The sequence below is a fragment of the Bos grunniens genome, chromosome 10 (genome assembly GCF_055505025.1).
Source record: "Bos grunniens cultivar Pamir isolate PY7600 chromosome 10, Bosgru_T2T1.0, whole genome shotgun sequence".
NCBI classification, from domain to species: Eukaryota; Metazoa; Chordata; class Mammalia; order Artiodactyla; family Bovidae; genus Bos; species Bos grunniens.
Genome location: NC_141174.1, coordinates 74,522,819 through 74,545,170, shown reverse-complemented (window position 1 = coordinate 74,545,170; position 22,352 = coordinate 74,522,819). Strand labels below are relative to the sequence as shown.

General features: G+C 43.7%; 1 protein-coding gene across 7 annotated transcripts in view; it reads right to left on the bottom strand.

Moving 5' to 3' along the window:
* RYR3 (ryanodine receptor 3) overlaps positions 1–22,352 on the bottom strand; it is a 565,051-nt gene that overhangs the window by 120,799 nt on the left and 421,900 nt on the right. For 5 of the 7 annotated variants that reach the window (XR_015135045.1, XR_015135046.1, XM_086322065.1 and 2 more), the window contains exons 42-46: positions 21,751–21,854; positions 19,841–19,976; positions 8,505–8,685; positions 6,968–7,079; positions 4,216–4,336 (exon numbers count right to left, since the gene is read on the bottom strand). Coding sequence is in view for 5 of the 7 variants with exons in the window: in XM_086322065.1 (XP_086178191.1) it covers positions 4,216–4,336; positions 6,968–7,079; positions 8,505–8,685; positions 19,841–19,976; positions 21,751–21,854 (654 nt within the window). In the remaining 2 variants the exon portion in view is untranslated. The remainder of the gene's footprint in view (positions 1–4,215; positions 4,337–6,967; positions 7,080–8,504; positions 8,686–19,840; positions 19,977–21,750; positions 21,855–22,352) is intronic. The other 2 variants (XM_086322066.1, XM_086322070.1) reach the window with 1 other exon arrangement.

The following is a 22,352-nucleotide window of genomic DNA, read 5'->3' as shown; positions in this document are numbered from 1 at the left end:
TTCTCAGAGGCTTCATGAAGTTATAAAATGTGATACGTTCAAGAATGACGTCACCAAGATGGGGGGAGTAGGAGACCACAAGCTTGATCTCCCCCAAAGATCAGCTACCCATGGGCAACACCAGCTTTGGGAGGGCTTTGGAGGGCTTAGGGAGGGCCCCACCAAATAAACTGCGGCAACACTTGCTGTTCAGTCACTCAGCCGTGTCCGACTCTTTGTGACTCCATGGACTGAGGCACACTGGGCTTCCCTGTCCTTCACTATCCCCAGGAGTTTCCTCAAACTCATGCCATTGAGTTGGTGATGCCATCCAACCATCTCGTCCTCTGTTGCCCACGTCTCCTCCTGCCCTCAATCTTTCACATCATCAGGGTCTTTTCTAGTGAACTGGCTCTTTGCATCAGGTGGCCAACATATTGGAGTTTCAGCTTCAGCATCAATCCTTGCAATGAATATAGAGGAATAAAACATCTGAGAGTAAGTGCACAAAAAGGGAGGGAAGGGTGGCTTCATGTTGCCCGCATTCTTCAGGCTGGCCCTGCTCAGTGCCAAGAAGGAAACTCAACTAGAAAGAGTTTCTTTTGCCAGTTAGTGAGAGTAGGGTGTGTGATTGGTTTCCAGAGCCTTCTGGGGCACTGCATGAAGGGCCAGCTTTGGTTTCACCCCACCCAGAGACTGGCAAAGCTGAGATGCCTAGAGACACCTAGGAATAAGAAAGAAGGGCAGGGGTGACCAGTATCAGCCACACAGTAGGAGATCCTGGTTTTCCAGTGACCTGCCTGCTGAGGACCCAGCAGCTTTTGCCACTGAAGAAACTAAAAGCCAGCACAGCCACCACAAAATCCAGATTTCACAGGATTCTGTCCCATGGGTTTGTGTGTGTTCACAGATGCCCAGTCACCTGACTCTCTCCCCATTGCTCCCCAGGAACAGCCAGAACCCCAAATCTGCACCAGCAGCCAGCCCCGGCCTCTGTGATTGTGCAAGTATGAGACACCATCTAGACTCCTTCAGCTGCAGGGTTACCGCCCCAGCTGTGCACCCGCACACTGCCAGCCCAGCTCCAATTCTGGGCCTTCACTGCTGTACATGCACCAGGTGAGACCCAGCAGGGTCTCCCCACGTGCCAGTGTACCCACAGCTGGCTCTGGTCTTTGCTGCCGGCCCCGCCCTTGCCACTACATGTGAGTCTGCAGCTGGTCCCTGCAAGTGTGTGTGCCACTGGCCCTGGCCACCACCACCACTGCCTGCCCTGGGCCCTAGCAGCTAGACCTGAAGCACTGCTTAGGGAGCTGACAGCCCTGTCGGTCACGGAGGACCCCAGGCAGCACCGGCCAAGGACCATGCAGTTGTCAATATTGCTGACCCCAGGGGCCCGAGGCAACAAGACATCATGTGCTGTCTGGACCTGAAGTTGCCTTACATTCCTATACCAGAAGAGCCCCACCTGAAGGCGAAGGTCTTTCTTTACCAAAGTCAGTCCATAGAGTCTGGAAGAGGTGACTGTTTCCTCAAATGCACAATACCTATGCAAGGCTACAGGGCTCATGAAGAACAAGAGAAACACGCTCCACAAAAAGAATACAGTAAGTGCCTAGTAACTGAAACCAAACAAACAGCGATGCATGAATTGCCTGACAAAGATTTTTAAATAGTTATTCTAAAGATGCTTAGAGAGCTGCAAGAGAATCCAGATAAACAAATTAATGATATAGAGAAAGCAAGAACAAAAACATGAGTTCAACAAAGTGATAGAACAAAACATTAAAAAAATTAAAAAGAACAGAAAAGAAATATTGGGGCTGAAGAATATAATGACTAAATGGAAAAATTCAATAGAGAGTGTCTTCTGGACCAAGCAGAAGAATCAGTGAATTCAGAGATAAATCATTTGAAATTATTCAGCAAACAGAAAAAAAGAATGAAGAAGGTCTACAGGGTTTAAGGGATAGCATTAAGAGAAACAATTTACCTATCACTGGAGTCCAGGAGAAAAGAGGAAGAAAGAAGCAGAAAGCTTAAAGACATAATGACAGAATTTCCCAAACCTGAGGAGGTATTTGTACATCTAAGTTTATAAAGCTAATAAGTCACCCTCAAATTTCAATCCCAAACCATCTTCTCGAAGACACATTATAATAAAATTGTCTAAAATCAGAGATGAAGAGAATTTGGATTCCTATCTTACACAAAAGTTTATCACAAAAGTTGACTAGAAATAGATTAAAGACTTAAAATTCCTAGAAAGAAACACAGTGGGTAAGATCCTTGATAGGGTCTTGGCAATGATTTTTCTGGATATATGACACCAAAAGTAAAAATCAGCAAGTGGACAAATTAAGCTAATGAGTTTTTGCATAGCAAAAGAAACAATCAACAATTTGAGAAGGCAACTTACAGAATGCAATAAAATACTTGCAAAACATATATCTAATAAGGAGTTAATACCCAAAATATATAAGGAACTCAAAAACTCAACAACAAAAAACAAATGATCTGACTTAAAATGGTCAAGGGATACAAACAGATATTTTCCGAAGACATACAAATGGCCAAGAAATACATGAAGAGATGCTTAACATCACTCACCATCAGGGAAATGCAAATCAAAACCACAAGGACATATCATCTCACACCCAGCAGAAAGATTATTAAAAAAAAAAAAACAAGGGATAAAAAATGTTGGCGAGGATAAGGAGAAAAGGGAACCCTTGTTGTTGGTGGGAATATACATTGTGCAGCCACTATGGAAAAAGTGTCGAGTTTCCCCAAAATCACAAACAGAACAACCAAATGATCCAGCAATCCCACTTCTGGATATATAGCCAAAGGAAACAAAATCAGTATCTTCAAGAGGTATCTGCATCCTTAGGTTGATTGTGGCATTACTCACAATAGCCAACACATAGAAAAAAATAGTCTAAGTGTCCACAGATAGATGGATAGAGAAAATGTGGTCTATACATACATAAGGACACACACAGACACACAGAGAATAACACTATTTAGCTATCAAAGAAGGAAATCCTGCCGTGTGTAGCAACATGGATGCACCTTGAGGATATAATGCTAAGTGAAATAAGTTAGAGAAAGACAAGTATTGTATGAGCTCACTTATACATTGAACTCATAATAATTGAACTCATAGAAAGTGAGAGTAGACTGATGGTTACTACATGTTGGGGGAAGGGAGGGAAATGGAAGGTGTTGGCCAAAGGGTACAAACTTTCAGTTATAAGATGAGTAAGTTTGGGGGAATCTAATGTACAGCGTGGTGACCATAGTTAACAACGCTGTATTGTATACTTGAGAGTTACTTTGAGAGTAGAACTTAAATGTTCTTACCATAACAGCAACAAATGATAACTATGCAAGGTGAAGCATGCATTTACTTACTTTATTTTGATAAACATATCAAATCATCACACTGTATACCTTAAACTTATACAACATTATGGGTCAATTATATCTCAGTAAAGACAGAACAATGTGGTATATCCCAAGGTTTCCCAAACTTATTTGACTCCAAACCCCTTGTTAACATGTACAGCAATTAGCGTGCTTTACCAAAATGTCTCGCGGAACACCAGTTTGCGAAACACTGCAGCAGCAGCATGCTGTCTTTCCACCTTTTCCACCAGCCAGGAGGAAACTAACTGGATAGCAGATGGAGTGACATGGAGAGCCTCTGTGTTTGGGGGAGAGTGTAAGTTTTGTAAGGTTAACACAGACTGATGCCCAATGTCAGAAGAAGCAGTGGAAAAAGGCCCTTTATGGTCCATGGCCGTGAGGCGCATAGCACTATGGCCAAGGGAGCCTGAGTCAGACCCTATCCTTCCATTGCCCCAGCTGGCTGCACAGTTTGGGGGCACAGAGGCAAAGGAGATGGGAGGTTTGGAGAGAGCTCTTGTTGGTGCCAGTCCATCAGCCTCCCTCCAGACAACTGGAGTTTAGAAGACAGTGAGGTCTCGGCAAGCCATATTTATAGGACATGGTGTAGGGAAGTCTCAACCCAAAGGAGCAGAGGAGACAAGCAGCCAGCTGGAGCTGGGAGGAGAGAACTCCCCACTGCCAGAAAAAGAGCAAGATCCTGTCCCTGTGAAGCCTGCCCTGCAGTAGGAGGCAGGGAGGACCCCTGCACTGCACACAGGGTCCTGCTGCGAGTGGGTGGCCCTGGGGAGGCTGGCAGGACTCAGTCTTCAGCCATTCCCTTACCTTTGTTCAGGGAAGGCAGTTTCAAGGGGATGCTGATGATTCCAACCAAGTCCTCGGTGGGAACCAGGGAGCGCAGGATGGACCTGATCCGGATGGCTTCTCCCTTCCCTGTCTGGATAAGCTGCAAGGTAGGGTTGGAGAGTAAGATAAATGAAGTTCCCATATGCCCACTCCACCCCACCTTAAAAGTTTGGGCAGTAAAATTATTCTCCTTGTAGGGGGATGGGTTGGGTACACTTTTGTGTCTCCCTAATTGTTCTAGACATGGGTGGCCACAGAAAAAAAGAAGCACTTTCTCTTGATTTTCTAGAAGAGGTGCTACTGAGGGAATAACTCTGGCCAAGGAAGGCAAGTGGATTCCTTTGCTGTGATAGCAACAGTCGTGTAGTCTCAGCAGTGACGGCAGCCTGTTGTTGAGTCTCAGTGTGACTGCAGTCCTGGGAGCTCTAGGTAGCCATGACAAGTGTGGTGACAATGTGGCCATGATTCCAGACCCTGGAATTCTGCTCAATGTAGACATGACTTAGGTGTTTTGCTTTCCTAAAAAAGTTTGATTAATGCTGAGAACAGGGCAACAAGAGGGATATAGAAGATGTCAGAGAGAACTTCAGAATCTCAAGGGAGTTATTTGGGAATGGATAGCCTGATTCTTATGGCCACGGTGGGCATGTACACAGCCACATCCTCCTGGATGTGGGGGCAGCAGGCACGCTTCTGGGCACAGGCTCTTAGCTGGCAATGGAAGTGTCATGAGCTCAGGACTGAGCCTACCTAGGAGGTAGCTGGGTGACATGCTGGGACACAATGCTTGCAGAATCAGAGACAGGAGGACACCTATGTGTGACCCTAGCTGTGAGCACAGCTGTGAGTGATGACTGCATCATCCCTTCCCCTTATTCACACAGGAAGGGCCATGGGAGAAGTATGTGTATGTGTTTATGAGGTTGAATCTGAGGGGCAGTAAGCAAGGAAGAAACTCTCTCCCAGGTGGGGCTCTGAGGGTTTAGCTATCCCATGTGGCCAGTCTTCCTGGGACTAGGCAAACTGTGTAACCTGCTTTGTGAAAAGATGACAGGTGATCAAGGGAACTGACCCCCCACCCTAAGACAGAAGGACGCCTGAGAATTTCCCTAGCTCCCTTTCATTTTCCTTTATTTGTTTAACAGCACAGAAATGGAAAGATTTGCCCATGTGGGTAAGGTGCTAGTTCCACAGTAGGAACTAGAAACTATTACAAGTTAAGAATTCTGATCAGCCTCCCCTTTGAAGATTTAGATTTTCTTTTCTCTACAGTACTTTTCTGGAGAAGGAAATGGCAACCCACTCCAGTATTCTTGCCTAGAAAATCTTATGGACAGAGGAGCCTGGTGGGCTACAGTTTATGGGGTCACAAAAGCACACAGTACTTTTACCCTAGATTCTTCCATACCGGAAGAGTTCCCCTAAACGCTTGTAGATGGATTTCCAAACAGGCTACATTGTTAAGTAGATAATACATGACATACAGGAAGAAAGATAAGAGTTTATGTTTTAATGCAGTATCTTTCAAATTATAGTCTTGACCAACTAGTGGGTTATAAAATCAGTTAGTGGATTGTCACCAGCATTAAAAAGCATGAAATATATTAGAATAGAGTAGAAACTATTAGAATGCAGTATCCATAGCAAGGATAAGTTTCGTTTCTGGACATATGTATATTAGGTTACAATGTAAATGATATTAATTTTCTCAACAAGTTTGTTTGGATCAAATTGTTAAAGAAAAACCCAAGTGATCTTGTTAGCCCACCCCAAATTTCTTACTATGGTTAAAATAATTTTTTTGGTCAAAAGAATTTGAAAGCCACTACTTAAATCAATGCTATCTTTTCATTAGCACTAAATACAACATACCCACTGTTATCTTGGCTGTGACCAAATATATAACCTCATCAATACCAGAAACCACTATTTATATCATCCTAGTCTGCATTGCAAGTACTTTTAGGGGACACTGGCATAATCCAAATGCAGTGAACACTGTGGAGAGAGCACCTGAGCCCTGAATGAACAAAGTTCTATTACACAGTTACCAAGTACTTTTAAAATAGAAGGAACTATCTTTTCTGTTTTCCTACAAGCAGCAATTATTTCCTCTCTCACTTAATAATGTGAGACTTTATGAGAAATAAGGCCAGTATGTGTCTCCACCCTCAGCAGAGATGAAAAAGGGAAGGTGAAAACACAACTTTGAATACACAAATTCAGTTTGAAACTGAATGTTTGAGAAGACATCTCATAAAAATAGAATCATCTTTTCCAGTATATCTGCAAAGCTTACCGCTGGGAAATAACCAAACATGAATCGTGACTATCTTCCTGATGCCTAACACCATGGTCATCAAAAAAAGATTTTCCATGTGGAGTGTCCTGACAGAGACAACCATGAAATCAAGTTGGTCACATTGTGACCAGGCTGAGGTGCAAGAAAAGGTAATTTTTGGAGGCTTCTGAAACAAGAATATGTAGCAGATATGCCCTACTAGGGTCACAGAGAAATCATACAACACAGAGATTTTCCCAGGAGTCATTCCTCAGAAAGCTGTAGAATCAGGTACCAGAGGCAGAAACTACTTTTGATTTTGGCTAGAAGGAATAGAGAGAAAGGCACGTTCACACATGCCAGGAACAGAAGAAGAAATGACCTTCACGACATCTACCATGTTCCTGATTCAAGTCCCTCAAAGCTGCTCTCTGGGCACTCATCACTTACGTGCATCTCAGGAGCACAGCGGCCCAGCAGGTCTATAAGAGCCGAATAAAATGACATGATTGCATTGCCCATGTGCACGATCTCTTCTTCATCTTCATCGTCCTCTGTGCTGCTGAGACAGAAGCGACACAAGGAGCTGTAAGGAAGTCATGCAGGTGGCACCATGCTCGAGACACGATATGGAAATACTTTCTCTGCTCACCCTGGGCATCATGCATCCTTTCCACTGGACTCTTTCTCTCCCCCAAGATGTCAATGAGGTGGTTTAACTCAGCAAGCTCAAATGACCCAAATATACTCCCATGAACTTAACTGACATGAGTGGATCATGCAGACTACACTCACTCATGGAGCAGTACTGTGACCCCCAAAGTGAAAGAAAGTGAAAAGTGAAAGTGAAATCGCTCAGTCGTGTCCAACTCTTTGCGACCCCATGGACTGTAGCCTACCAGGCTCCTCCGTCCATAGGATTTTCCAGGCAAGAATATTGGAGTGGGTTGCCATTTCCTTCTCCAGGGGATCTTCCCCACCCAGGGATTGAAACCGGGTCTCCCACATTGTAGGCAGACGCTTTACTGTCTGAGCCATCAGGGAAGTCCAAAACGTCTACCAACCGTTCCATCATTTTCCTGCTAGGCAGACATGGAAAGCACATTGGACGGGAGTCAGGAAGGCCAAGTTCAGGCCCTGGCTCTGATGCTAAGAAGCTATATGACTCTGGGCCTCAGTTTTTCTCAGGTTACATGAGGAAGTTGGGACAGCTTATGTTTTGGGTTCTAACTCTACCAGATCACCTACCAGAAATGATGACCAGAAAAAAAAAAAAAAAGCCCCTGGCTGGAATTATATCCCAAGCTAGGCTGAGTTATATCCCTTCTCTAGATTCTGGGGTCTAATCTAGAGGCCGTGATAAAAGGGAAATGGTCACAAGACATAGTGAAAGGAAGGTCACAAGGCCGATAATGTACTAACTATAGCTTTAACTGTTAAATTCCAAGATTAGTAGAGCTGTGATTTTTTCACATTCTGCAGCTTTCTTTTTACCCCAGGAATCAAATCAGACACTTTCAGAAGAGGAAGTGGAGGTTGCTCCTTCTTTTTAAAAGTATGAGAGGTATGAGGTGAAACAGTGGGATTCAAAATACTGAAGGGGACAGGCTGGAGTTAGACAGTGACTGGAGCCCATTGGTCCAGGCCTCTTAGCCTAGACACAGTTTCCTCTGGTGGGGATGCCACAGGGAGGCATGGGGGTGGGGTGTGGTGGGGGTTGAGCTTGCAACTTCTGGATTTGCCAACGGACCTGACTGGAGAAGGGGAAACGGAAGGCAGGGAAGATAAGACTGATCATGAAGCTTACTGGGAGAGTCAAGATAACAAGCTCACGAAGTGATCTAAGCTGTTTGAGCAACAGCTGTAAGGAGCCTGTGCTTCTTCTACCAGAGAGAGGTTATTGACACTTGCTTTATCATGCATGTACTGAGAATATTGGGGAGCTCACCAACCATACGGAGGCGGGAAGGCAATTCTATTCACTTACACTTCCCTCTTGTAGCCCTGTGAGGGGAGGTCGAGGGCTGGGTTCTCAGAGATCTTAATGGCGCCTTGCATGGCCGCCAACAGACCGTTTCCTCCTTCACCCCGCAGGGCGGGGCCGAAGCACTCGGGGCGTCTGATGAGCAGCTTGACCACGACACTAGCATTTTCTTCCACACTTTCACCTAAGGGAAAGAGGCATTTTTACCATCTCGCTGGAGGGGACAACCTCAGAACTGATTTCATTTTTTTGGCCATGCCATGTGACTTACAGGACCTTAGCTTCCCGACCAAGAATTGAACCTGTGTTCCCTGCAGTGAAAGCGTGGAGTCCTAATTACTGGACTGCTGACAAAGTTGCCCAGAATTGATTTCTAATTGATAAGGCTGGAAGAACAGTTTTGGTTTAGCTTGTCACATACTCTTAATATTAGTAGCTAATACTGATGCAGAGGAAGCTTTGATAAATTAGGTCAGAATCTATTTATCTGAAGTAGTACAGTTAACCAGTATTAGAACAGAGTCTTGCTTCTCAGTTCAGGATTTTATGCCATTCACATTATTTCAGTATATTTAGGTCCTCAGAGGGCAAGAAATAGACTACTGCATCTACCATGGATTACTGATTAATTCATAAGTGACTTAGAGAAAGAGGACCTTTATGTCTTTATTAACTCCCTTGGGGTGCTTATTAGGTATTTCCTTGCTTCCTTGAGATGAGGTAATAGGGTAACTCAAGCTGGTGTGTTTCAGTTAGCATCTGGAGAGGTGACGTGCCTCAGCTGTTCTCTCTGGGGTATGTCTCTCTTGGGGATGACAATGTTAGTCGCTCAGTTCTGTCTGACTCTTTGCGACCCCATGGCCTGTAGCTTTCCAGGTTCCTCTGCATCATGGGATTTTCCAGGCAAGAATACTGGAGTGGGTCACCATTTCCTTCTCCAGGGGATCTCCCCAACCCAGGGATCCAACCCGAGTCTCCCGCATTGCAGACAGATTCTTAACTGTCTGGGCCACCAGGGAAACTCTCGGGGATGGACCTCAGGGCATTTCTGAAATCATTTATCTGGGTAAGAATCTACTTGGTAAAGTTGTCTTAGTTATTCTTAGAATTGCTCTGTGGGGAGCTAAAGACTGGATGACTGTGTTTGCTGGTATTTCTGTTTGGAAGAAACCGTAGATAACCAAGACAGGGTATCACTTCCCAAAGAAGTGATTAAGCAGTGAACCGCCACATGTGGACAGGGATCGCCAATGCTTCTCAGAGTCAGTTTTAAAATCCAAAGTAGTTTTACAGCTTGTTCAAACAATTTCATGAGACATACTTTCTGTCTCAGTGTCTCATACAAAATCTTAACTTGCGTCTGAGAATTCACCCCTGGGCCAAACCTCAAAGACAAGGCTTTTTGACACTATGTACTGGATGAAACCTGAAGAAAAATATTTTTATAAAATTACTAGATATTATTGGAGGATTCAATTCTATAATAGAGGTTGCATCTTGATACGCTGTTGTATTAATTATTTATCCTTGCATTAAAAATTATCTTCAATCTTAACAGGCTAAGACTAACTATTATCTCATAGTTTTTGTAGTTCAGGAATTTGGGAGTGACTAAGCGAGGCAGCCCTGGCTCGGGATCTCCCATGAGGCTGCAATAAAACTGTCAGCCAGGGCTGCCGTCTTCTGAAGGCCTGACTGGACATGGAGTATCAGCTTCCGTGCTTACTCACATGGCTGTGAGCAGGAGGCTTCAGCTCCTCACCGTGAGACCTCTTGATAGGGCTGTTTGAGTGTTCTCATGACATGCCAGCTGGCTTCCCACAGAACAAAGGATCCAAGAGAGCGCGTCAGGGAGAAGCCGCGACACCTCTTACAACCTTGTCACATACTGTCACTTCTACTATATCCTATCCATGAGAAGTGGTTCACTGAATCCAGCTCGCACTCAAAGGCAGAAGAAGTAGGCTCCGTCTTTTGGAGGGAGGTACAAGGAAGAATTTAGAGATGTATTTTAAAACTATCACAAGAGTTTAAGTTCTGTGTAATGAACATTTTTATGAATCAACTTACAATGGCGCATTAGAATGGAAACCTATAAAGCTTGGCTTTTCCTCTAGATTTTTAGCAAATCCCTGTGTGAGTAGGCACACTGCACCAGCTCACCAAGTCTCATTTGTCCTGTTGAGATACTCGTGCCTCTTCTAGTTTTAGGGTGAGTCCATTAGTCTTACTCATGTGCAGAGATTTCTTCCATCATGTCCACAGCATTAGAAGGGCTGAGCTTGCTTCCAAATACTTGAAATTAACTTGGTCCCACTCAAACTCACATGTGAACACACTGCTGTGTCTCACAGCCCTGGACAGTCTACCAGTATTCCTGGTCTAAGCGTGGCCTGCTGACATCCTTTCTTATCACTTGACCTTCTATACCACAGGTAAAATCCAAGATTGTTAAGTTTACACCAACATAAGTTTTAGAACCGTGTAATTAGATTCAGAATAGAGTTTCATTAAACTGAATTTATACAGCCCATCAGCATGCATTCACTATTTTATAGCTCAAGCCTTCAAGAAGAGACTAAATTTTTTTGTAAAGAAGTTTTTCTTCAAGTTTCATCTAATATAGTATCAAAACAGCATTTGTTTTTAACTAAACCAGAATCCACATGAAGAAAATTCTCAGGAGATGCTGAAAGGGTAAAATAGTCACAATAATGATATGGTGGAAAGAATCAGGAAGGAAAGGAACCCAAGGGGAGGTTGACATTGTACTGTTTACAGAGGAGTTCAGATAAAGAAGTGATGCTAGTTCTAAGGACATGTTTTCCATGAGGTCAACCTAGCATTTATACACGATAGAGATTATTCACAGAGGGATACTTAAAGAAAAGCACCAGGAGAATCAGTATATTTGAAAGCAAGTATTTTTAGTTATAGATGTAACCCACAGTTGACGACTTTAAAATATTGTTGGCCTTCAAGACCTATCAGGTAGCACATATATCTACACTCCCAGTTGTCATTTCCTATTACAAGAATAATGAAGCTAAAACTTTGACATTTTAAGTGTCAAAAATGGGGGAAAAAATTCAACCCTATTAGTCAAGCTTATTTAAACACTGTGCTCAGATTCTCTCAGTTCTCAGAATGGAAACACTTATGGGTCAACCCTTGTCTTAACCAGTATGCTGAAATTAACTTTGTTCTTTCCAAAGTGATCAGTGTCATGAAGCTTGATGGAACGTGGACCACAGTGTCCAAAAGGATTTGAAGAATTAAGACTGTGAGTTCTGTATTGAGTTTGCTATTGAAATTCATTTGCCAAGGTAGCCTTATTTTATCTGAATCTTATGTCTTCAGTTCAGTTGCTCAGTCGTGTCTGACTCTTTGTCTGAGAGACCCCATGGACTGCAGCATGCCAGGCTTCCCTGTCCATCACCAACTCCTGGAGCTTGCTCAAACTCATGCCCATCAAGTCAGTGATGCCATCCAACCATCGCATCCTCTGTGGTCCATTTCTCCTCCCACCTTCAATCTTTCCCAGCATCAGGGTCTTTTCCAATAAGTCAGTTCTTCGCATCAGATGGCCAAAGTATTGGAGTTTCAGCTTTAGCATCAGTCCTTCCAATGAATATTCAGGACTGATTTCCTTTAGGATGGACTGGTTGGATCTCCTTGCAGTCCAAGGGACTCTCAAGAGTCTTCTCCAACACCACACTTAAAAAGCATCAATTCTTCAACACTCAGCTTTCTTTATAGACCAACTCTCGTATCTATAAATGACTATTGGAAAAACCGTAGCTTTGACTAGATGGACTTTCGTTGGCAAAGTAATATCTCTGCTTCTTAATATGCTGTCTAGGTTGGTAATAGCTTTTCTTCCAAGGAGCAAGCATCTTTTAATTTCATGGTTTCAGTCATCATCTGCACTGATTTTGGAGCCCCCCAAAATAAAGTCTCTCACTGTTTCCATTATTTCCTCATCAATTTGCCATGAAGTGATGGGACCAGATGCCACATCTAAGCTAATTAGGTTGGCTGGTACAATGGATCCAGGAAGCTATAGCTTGATCACTGTATATTGGTCATCTGTGGGGGATGCAGAGAGCACTCTGCAAGAGGAAGGAACTGAAGTGCAACCATTGATGCTAATTGGAGAGGGGACCAAGGAAAAGGATTTCTGAAGGTTTTGCAAGGTAGAAAGGTTGGTCTGATTAGAAGAGAAGAGAACAGTCTCTTCTAATTACCTGTAGCTCAGTACGCTGGGCTGCCAACCAAATCCCAAGGGAGAAGGGGAATACTGATCTTGAAGGCATTTTTCAAGGGAAAGAGAGATCTGAGGTAAACTAGTTTTGCCCAAGGGCTTACAACAGTGTTTTTGCTGGAGTTCCAAATGAATAATAAGCTTAATAACGGTGCACATTCACAGAGCTTCTCTTCAAAGTCTCTCAACACTGCCTTCATATTACCACCTTGTTTTCAATGTTCCTGAGAAGTTAGATGGAAATGGAATGATTCTCTCCATTTTAATCTTAAGCAGTCATTCTCATCACAGGAATGATTAACAAGAATATCATGATTGCCCATTGCTTTTCTTACTGTCTGTATTCTAACCACAATTCCTATTTTAAGTTCTTTTGCTTGGAATGCTCTCTTCCTTTCCATTCCTTTGACATAAAACCTTGACCTATGCAATTCCATTTTGCCCTTGAGGATCAGCTTAAACTTGAAAGTTCCAGAGGATGTAATCCTCCAAAACGCCCCATCTTCTTTCTTAAAGCATTGTACACAAGTGTAATTAATGAATGTTTGGTATCTGTATTTTTCATACTAGACTGTATATTTAATGAGAACACAGTCCATGTCTGAATTATCTAACCTTGTACGCTCAAGCCTCTTGTTAATGTCATTTACAGGCTTGAAAGGATCAAATGGAATGCTGAGGGTGATTATCCATCACTGCATTACCAACGCAATTATCAGCTGTTGTTTGCAAGAACTGAGGCTGTCCATTTCCTAGGATTATAAATTTGACAATAAGAACAAAATCTTAGACATTTTAATCTTAACCATCCCCAGTCATCAATACCAATCACAATGAAGAGTGGTTATTACATTTTTTATGACTCTAAAGACATGAATACAGAACCAGCTGATTCTTTTAAGCATCTGTACCTACTATGCCCTTCAAAGCCAACATGCTAAATTTGTATTCTTGATCCTAAAAGACCTTTTTTTCAGCGTTATTGAGATATAAATGTCATACCCTAAAAGGTTTCTGGCTCCCAGCTCAGCGCCTCTCAGTATGCTCTCCCCTGACTACTCTGTTAAACTAGGTCCGTTTCTTTCCTCAGGATGTTGTTCAACATCTGCCTTCTTCCCCAGGCATTCCTTTATTCCAAGATTCCAACAAGCACCATCATTTTTGGCCTGCCCACAGCCACATGTGTCACTATGGAGGTGGGTGCAGTTGAGTTTTTTAGTATGTATATAATGATTTTGATCATTTTGCTTCAGTTTGCTCTGTTTGCTGCTTTGACTTTCAGTGACTTCAGGGTAGAGCTTCTCATGCATGTCTCCTGTCACTTCTCACAGCCCCTCATGCACTCTTCACATGTCACACGACGGACGTCCGAGTTATGATCAAGCTGCCTAGGGAAACAGATTCAGTAAAGCTGGACACATCGTGTTTTCAGATAAGTTTGCAGCCTGAGGAAGACACACTAAAATGCTCCAAGGACTCTACAGAGGCACAGATTTACTTTCCCCCTTCTTTTTCTTCTTTGTTTTTGGACTGTGCCACATGGTCTGTGGGATCTTAGTTTCCTGACCAAGGACTGCGCCTGGACCCTCAGCAATGAAGGCACCAAGTCCCAACCACTGGGCTGCCAGGGAATTCCCCTTCCTCTTGTGGATCTGTAAGGAATCTTTTCCTACTTGGTATCTACCTTAGGAAGGGATTAATCACACACCCAGACACATCTGTGTCTAGACAGGCTATAAAGTTTGTAATTGCTGGGTTAATAGAAACCTCTCAACTTCAGTCCTCCCAGAGTTAAACACAACCCAAGGTTTCCCAGCAAGCTAATAAAAATAAAGTGGAGAAAATTATATGCTTTAAGAAGTTCTCTTAAAAACAAATCTCGTTTAAGAAGATTTAACACCAACATTAAGAGAAACTACTAAAATAATGTTAGAAAAGAATTTTCTAATTCTATTATTTTGATATAGCAAGAGCTTTTGATTTGGCTTAAAAAAATTTTTTTTTAAACAAACACTAGCACCAAACAGAAATTAAACAATTCCAATTTTTGATCAACTCAAAGGAGAAAATGCTGTTTCTCCTTGTTCATTAGGGAGACAGTGTTTACAAGGCAATGCTATATAATGGTTTGAGTGGAGTTTGGCCTCTGGAGCCAAACTGTTCTGGTTCAAATCCTCACAAACGTCTACTAGCTGTGTGATTCTGGCAAAGGTACTTATTAATGGCTCTAAGCATCAAGGTGTTTATCCATAAAATGATGACAATAACTATATCTAACTCACTGGGTTGTTACATAAATGAACCAGTTTGTACGTATGAATCCCGCTCTCTTCTATGTTCTCCCCTGGACAGTCTGTTCTTACCATTTCAACTGCGGGTGACCTGCAGGCCCAATTGGTCCCAATCTGTTGCCTGATTGATCTCTATTCTATAGCCTCAATTTGGGGCATCTCCATCTGGGAGGTCACACACTGCAAAATTACTCCCCAAAACACACAAGCCCATGACCCTCCATCTCCATCCACTTTGTCCTTCTGACCACCCTTACTTCTTTTCTCCCTTAGATCTCTAAGCTCTAAAGTGACCTGTTTTTTTCCTTATGTCAACATACCCAGGACCCAGCCATTATAATCCTCACCACCAGCGAGTCCTATAAATTCTGTCTCTATTATTTATTTCACATGGATCTCCTCTATCCCATTCCCATCACTGCCATTACAATTCAGAAACTCATTATCCTAACCTGGGCACAGAAGTTCCCAGTGGTTGCCAGTCTTTCTTCTGATGAAGAGGTTTCCCAGTTCTCTGCACACTGAATCAAGACTAAACTCTTCAGCTTGGCACTTCAATTCTCCCCATCAGAGATGCCTGCCTACCTTTTACACCTTGTCTCTTAGCACTGTCATCTATGCATCTAACCTCCAAGACCAGCTGATCACTGTGTTTCCTCAGCACACGTGCTTTAGCCCTCACGCCACTGCTCAACTGGCTCCTCTCCTGTATCTTAGCATCTGGAAATCTGACCCTTCAAAGCTCATCACTAATATTACCTCCCCAAGAGGCCTTTTCTGATCTCAACAGGATGTAAGTGTCCCCTCATGAAACCCACTAGTACTCTGTCCCTACCTTACTCTACTCCTTATCATAGTGACCTCTGTCCATGTCTGTTCCCCTTAGTAGACTGTCAATTCTTTCAAAGCAGAAGCCAATAATCTTTGCCAAAACCAAATGTGACCTTCACATGATAAGAGACACAATAAAAGTTAAAGCGCACATAGCTTCCTACTGATGGTCTAATAGATTTTCAGGAGTTTACTGCGTTATGAAATTGTACTGTAGAGTACATTAAAAAGGCATAAAACAATCTGAAAGCAAAGAGGGTGGACCGAACATATTCAGAGTTTAGTTGAATATGGTTGTACCACATAAGCAAAAGCAAGTGTTGGAATTCGGCCATCCAGGTAAGAAAACAGCCAGTGGATTCCTCAACCTTCATAACCCAAGTAGACAGTCCCACTAACTGACTCATAAAACCCTTGATCTTCCTGTGAAGTTGGCCGAGATGAATAAATGGGCCTTCCTGGATCTGGTATGTATCATACAGTCTATTTATAGAATTTGGTGGCACCACACAATTGCACATGCTAGTAAAGTAATCCTCAAAATTCTCCAAGCCAGGCTTCAGCAATACATGAACCGTGAACCTCCTGATGTTCAAGCTGGTTTTAGAAAAGGCAGAAGAACCAGAGATTAATTTGCCAACATCTGATGGATCATGGAAAAAGCAAGAAAGTTCCAGAAAAACATCTATTTCTGTTTTATTGACTATGCCAAAGCCTTTGACTGTGTGGATCACAATAAACTGTGGGAAATTCTGAAAGAGAAGGCAATACCAGACCACCTGACCTGCCTCTTGAGAAATCTGTATGCAGGTCAGGAAGCAACTGTTAGAACTGGACATGGAACAACAGACTGGTTCCAAATAGGAAAAGGAGTACGTCAAGGCTGTATATTGTCACCCTGCTTATTTAACTTATATGCAGAGTACATCATGAGAAACATTGGACTGGAAGAAACACAGACTGGAATAAAGATTGCCAGGAGAAATACCAATAACCTCAGATATGCAGATGACACCACCCTTATGGCAGAAAGTGAAGAGGAACTCAAAAGCCTCTTGATGAAAGTGAAAGTGGAGAGTGAAAAAGTTGGCTTAAAGCTCAACATTCAGAAAACGAAGATCATGGCATCTGGTCCCAACACTTCATGGGAAATAAATGGGGAAACAGTGGAAACAGTGTCAGAGTTTATTTTGGGGGGCTCCAAAATCACTGCAGATGGTGACTGCAGCCATGGAATTAAAAGACGCTTACTCCTTGGAAGGAAAGTTATAACCAACCTAGATAGCATATTGAAAAGGAGACATTACTTTGCCAACAAAGGTCCGTCTAGTCAAGGCTATGGTTTTTCCAGTGGTCATGTATGGATGTGAGAGTTGGACTGTAAATAAAACTGAGCACCAAAGAATTTATGCTTTTGAACTGTGGTGTTGGAGAAGACTCTTGAGAGTCCCTTGGACTGCAAGGAGATCCAACCAGTCCATTCTGAAGGAGATCAGCCCTGGGATTTCTTTGGAAGGAATGATGCTAAAGCTGAAACTCCAGTACTTTGGCCACCTCATGCGAAGAGTTGACTCATTGGAAAAGACTCTGATGCTGGGAGGCATTGGGGGCAGGAGGAGAAGGGGACGACAGAGGATGAGATGGCTGGATGGCATCACCGACTTGATGGACGTGAGTCTGAGTGAACTCCAGGAGTTGGTGATGGACAGGGAGGCCTGGTGTGCTGTAATTCATGGGGTCGCAAAGAGTCGGACATGACTGAGGGACTGAACTAAACTGAACTGAACTGATGGATCTTTAAAATCGACACAAAATCCCCTTTATTACCACAATAACTCTGCATTAATTTGGGATATGCAATCATCTGGACTAGAAGTAAGACAGGCTATCAGAGGATACTCTGAAACTGGCCACAGAGGAAGAAAATGGGAGTTTAGCAATTCTGATGATGAACAGATAGTAGGTACGGAACACACAGAGGGAAGCAGAAAACCCAAATCCCTGAAAACTTGGCTGGACAAGCCCTAGGGGGACAAAAGACAAACATCTCAAGGTCTGTGACCAAGTCAAGAAAGGGAAAAAACCGGGACACTGGAAACCATTCAAATATTAAGAACAGAATGCATCATGATGCAGGAAAATAAGCAGGGGGTTGGGGAGAAGGAGACAAGAAGAGCACATGGCAAGACAATGACCGCGTGATACCAATACATTTTTAGGTGAATTCTCATAGAACAATCGGCATGACTGCTTATTAGCTGAAATCCCTCTCTGCAATCATTTAACTAGCGCAGCTAGGTTTGTTAGCCAGAAACTCCAACATGGGAAAAGGGAGAAAGACTGTAACTATAATGTAAATACAAGTAAGCTAGTATTAATATCATAACACAATTTTGGAGACAAGGTACAGTTTTAAGAAACTACTCATTTTATGCAATATTCAGCATATTCAGTTCAGTTCAGTTGCTCAGTCGTGTCTTACTCTTTGCGACCCCATGAATTACAGCACACCAGGCCTCCCTGTCCATCACCAACTCCCGGAGTTCACCCAAACTCATGTCCATCGAGTCGGTGATGCCATCCAGCCATCTCATCCTCTGTTGTCCCCTTCTCCTCCTGCCCCCAATCCCTCCCAGCATCAGGGTCTTTTCCAATGAGTCAATTCTTCGCATGAGGTGGCCAAAGTACTGGAGTTTCAGCTTTAGCATCATTCCTTCCAAAGAACACCCAGGACTGATTTCCTTTAGAATGGACTGGTTGGATCTCCTTGCAGTCCAAGGGACTCTCAAGAGTCTTCTCCAATACCAGTTCAAAAGCATCAATTCTTTGGTGCTCAGCTTTCTTCACAGTCCAACTCTCACATCCATACATGACCACTGGAAAAACCATAGCCTTGACTAGATGGACCTTTGTTGGCAAAGTAATGTCTCTGTTTTTGAATATGCTATCGAGGTTGGTCATAACTTCTAAGGAGTAAGCGTCTTTCAATTTCATGGCTGCAATCACCATCTGCAGTGATTTTGGAGCCCCCAAAAATAAAGTCTGACACTGTTTCCACTGTTTCCTCATCTATTTCCCATGAAGTGATGGGACCAGATGCCACGTGAATGTTGAGCTTTAAGCCAACTTTTTCACTCTGAATGCCTGATGAACTATGGAATGAGGTTCATGACATTGTACAAGAGACAGGGATCAAGACCATCCCCACGGAAAAGAAATGCAAAAAAGCAAGATGGCTGTCTGGGGAGGCCTTACAAATAGCTGTGAAAAGAAGAGAAGCGAAAAGCAAAGGAGAAAAGGAAAGATATAAGCATCTGAATGCAGAGTTCCAAAGAATAGCAAGGAGATATTAAGAAAGCCTTCCTCAGTGATCAATTCAGCATATTAAACTAGTGGAAATGCAAAGTTTGTGTCAACTTGGAATTCAGTATAAATGAGAGGTGGTTTGCATTAAGAAGAAGAATATTTAGGGTTTCTTTTGCAATTCTTTATTTTTTTCCCTACTGGGAGTTTAGTTACCTTTAACAGCTATCAGCTCTTCCATGTTTGTATTCATTCATCCATCCATCCAATCATCCGTTCATCCATCCAACCATTCATTCATCCATTCAAAACTCTAAGAATCTAGATACACACTTGCATTTAATTCTGGGAAACAAAGATATTAACAAGCGCCCTCTTTTAGAAGAAGAGGTACGAAGAGGTGACAAGCCCAGGCCGATGTAGTGAGCTCCTTGTAGGCTCTGGTCCTAGCATTCAGGACTCTCTCCACTGGATTCCACTCTTGATCCTTGTCTAGCCTGATTGTCCTAGAGGTTTTTCTATCAGCTGCCACCTACCTATACAATCTACCGTGTTTATGGATAGGAAGCAGTGCAAAGAATTTCCTTTTCCTAGTACGCACTGTGATTGTGCCATCCTAGGTCTGAAAGGCATGGGAAACTGAGACTCACTGTTCACGAAGACGGCAAACCTCAGGAAGGACAGGTAGCGCTCCCCTTCAATGGGGTTCCAGCCGACATCAGGGTATCCTTTGGCTAGAAGCATGGGGCAGCTCTGTAGGCCACAGCCTGCCAAGTAGGTCACCACCTGCCAAGAACAAAACAAGAGTTAAGTGAGTTTTTTTTTTTTTTAATGTAAGTTTTTTATATAGTTGGTAAGGCATGCACAATTCTGGGAACTGAAGGGCTTTCATTTCTCTAGAAGCTGGAGACAGCCCACTACTTTCCAAGTAAATAATTTAGCAGATTTGAAATTGGAACCTTCTACTCATTTTTGTTTCCAAGCAATTGACAAGACTGATGATCACTGCTATGTAGATATAAGCCATATGCTATGATTTCCCGGTTCTGGCAAGAGGGACATGGCATTTAAATGCAGGCCTAACTAAGGTGCCCCGGGGGAGATGACGGTGGATGCAGGCTGGGCCTGTTCATTTGACCATGGGCTTTCAAAACCAAAATGTTCAGTCACTGGTTGACTGGGTAGGCCCTCCTTCTTCTCTACAGACTTCCCCGGGTACCCTCTCTCTCCTCTCCCTCCCTCCTGGTCTCCCTTCCGAGGGAGACTCAGGGTCCCGGATAAGCAGTTATCATGTGAACAGGTGAATGTGGCTGAGGGTGGGCTGCTGAGCATGGCATCCTGGGGCACTATCTTATCGTGTGAGAATCACTACCTAACTTTAAATACAGGTGTCAGTTAGCATCATATCACCTAAATGAAAGCTGAGATATTTATTGCCGTTTAAATGGATGAATAGCCAAGTCTGACTAAACTCTGTCCCCTCAGAGACAGAGGCCAGGAATGCCCAGGACATTCACATAACAGCAATCACGTAACTTGCTGATGGGTGCACAGCTCCTGAGTTCATGTGTGTATGGGGTGGGGCGGGGTTTGTCTTGTTTCTGTTCCAATCACTTCTTACTAAAACCAGGACGTGTTCCAGAACATAAAAAACTGTGTCATGTTTCTCCGCTGCTTGAAGCCCTCCAGCAGTTTCTGTGGCTTGAGGCTCTAGAGTGAGGTCCCACAACATCACAGGTAACAGAACGGCCTCTAGAGCCCAGAGCTTTCGACCCTGGCTCTGACATTTGAACCCGATGACTCCGAGGATGTTGCCTCATCTCTCTATGCCTCAGTTTCCTCTCCTATAACTAGGGCAATGATAAAAAGGCTTGTCCTAAGGATCACGTGACTTAATTCTGAGTGGGGCCTGGCACACAGTGATTCCACAGATGTATGGACCTCTGCGGTTTGCAGCAATGGCAGCATAAGGCCCGTTCATTTCTGTTTCTCCTCCCTTCTCAGCACTTCCCACAAGCTTCAGGGCTCTGGTCACAGCCAGCTTTCTGAAGTTCAAGCACACCATGCTCTCTTCTCCGAAATTCAAACATTCCTGGCACATGTTTGTCTTCAACATGACTGAGTAGCTTCTGCCCACCCTCAGGGTCACCTCTTTGCTGAGAGCCCTTCCCGATCCCCTTGTTGGGGGCAGATGCCCATTCCTAGCTGCTCCCAAACCCACCACACAGTGGACAGCCCTTTCCTTGTCCCCCTCCTCCTGACTAGACGGCTCCCCTCCAAGCTGAGAAAGTGCATTGTCAGTCTCGTCAGCTGTCCAGTCAAGGAAACAGTGAAGACGGGATAGGAAGAAGGTGAAGGTGTCTGTGGAGCTGGCAAGTCCTGTCCACAGGAGATGCTGTGGTCCTAATTATCATACGGCTCCCAGGACTCACATCCCGCCACACTTTCCTTACACGCTGAAGAGGTTCTGATGAGGCTCAGCCTTTGGTCTGCTTTTCCTTGGCTTGGCTGCGCTATAAGCAGGGGAGAGCAAGCATAGCACCTCCCCAAGGCCAGTTACCTTCTCGAGGTCTGGCTCCTCTAAGCCCAGCGCTAACTCATTGTTGTCCATCACAGAGGAAGCGGCCACATCCAGTGGGGTGGATCCTCTCATGGAGGGGGAAGCTGAGGAAGAAGGAGAGAAGGGGAGAGAGGGAGAAAGAGGCCACCCGGCGCTGAGCTGAGGCTGCAGTGCCCAGTAATGGCCAGGAGAGGTCAGCAAACACAAAATCTGGACACATCGCTGTCCTCAAGGGGGGGCTGCCTGCCCAATTCAAGAGCAGCTTTGTTTTCTGTCCTTCCTCCCTACACTCATTACTGACGGTGAATATAGCTTAAGTTAGAAAATCAGTTCATAGGAGCACCTGGGACCGTGTATTTTCAAGTGCTTTTCTAACATGGAAGTTCTTGGGCCCTTGTTTGGTGATCATTCAAGTCTCAGATGGCACTTGATAACCAAGCTCACATAACTTGGTCATTTCTGGGGTCACCACCTAGAATTTAAAAATAACCTCAACTCTTAGAATTATATCAGCTCACCAACATTGCCTTTCATTTCCCTTTGGTTCTTAGGCTAAAACTGAGAAAAACTTTAGGTGGCATTTTATAAAAAGGTTGGGTAGT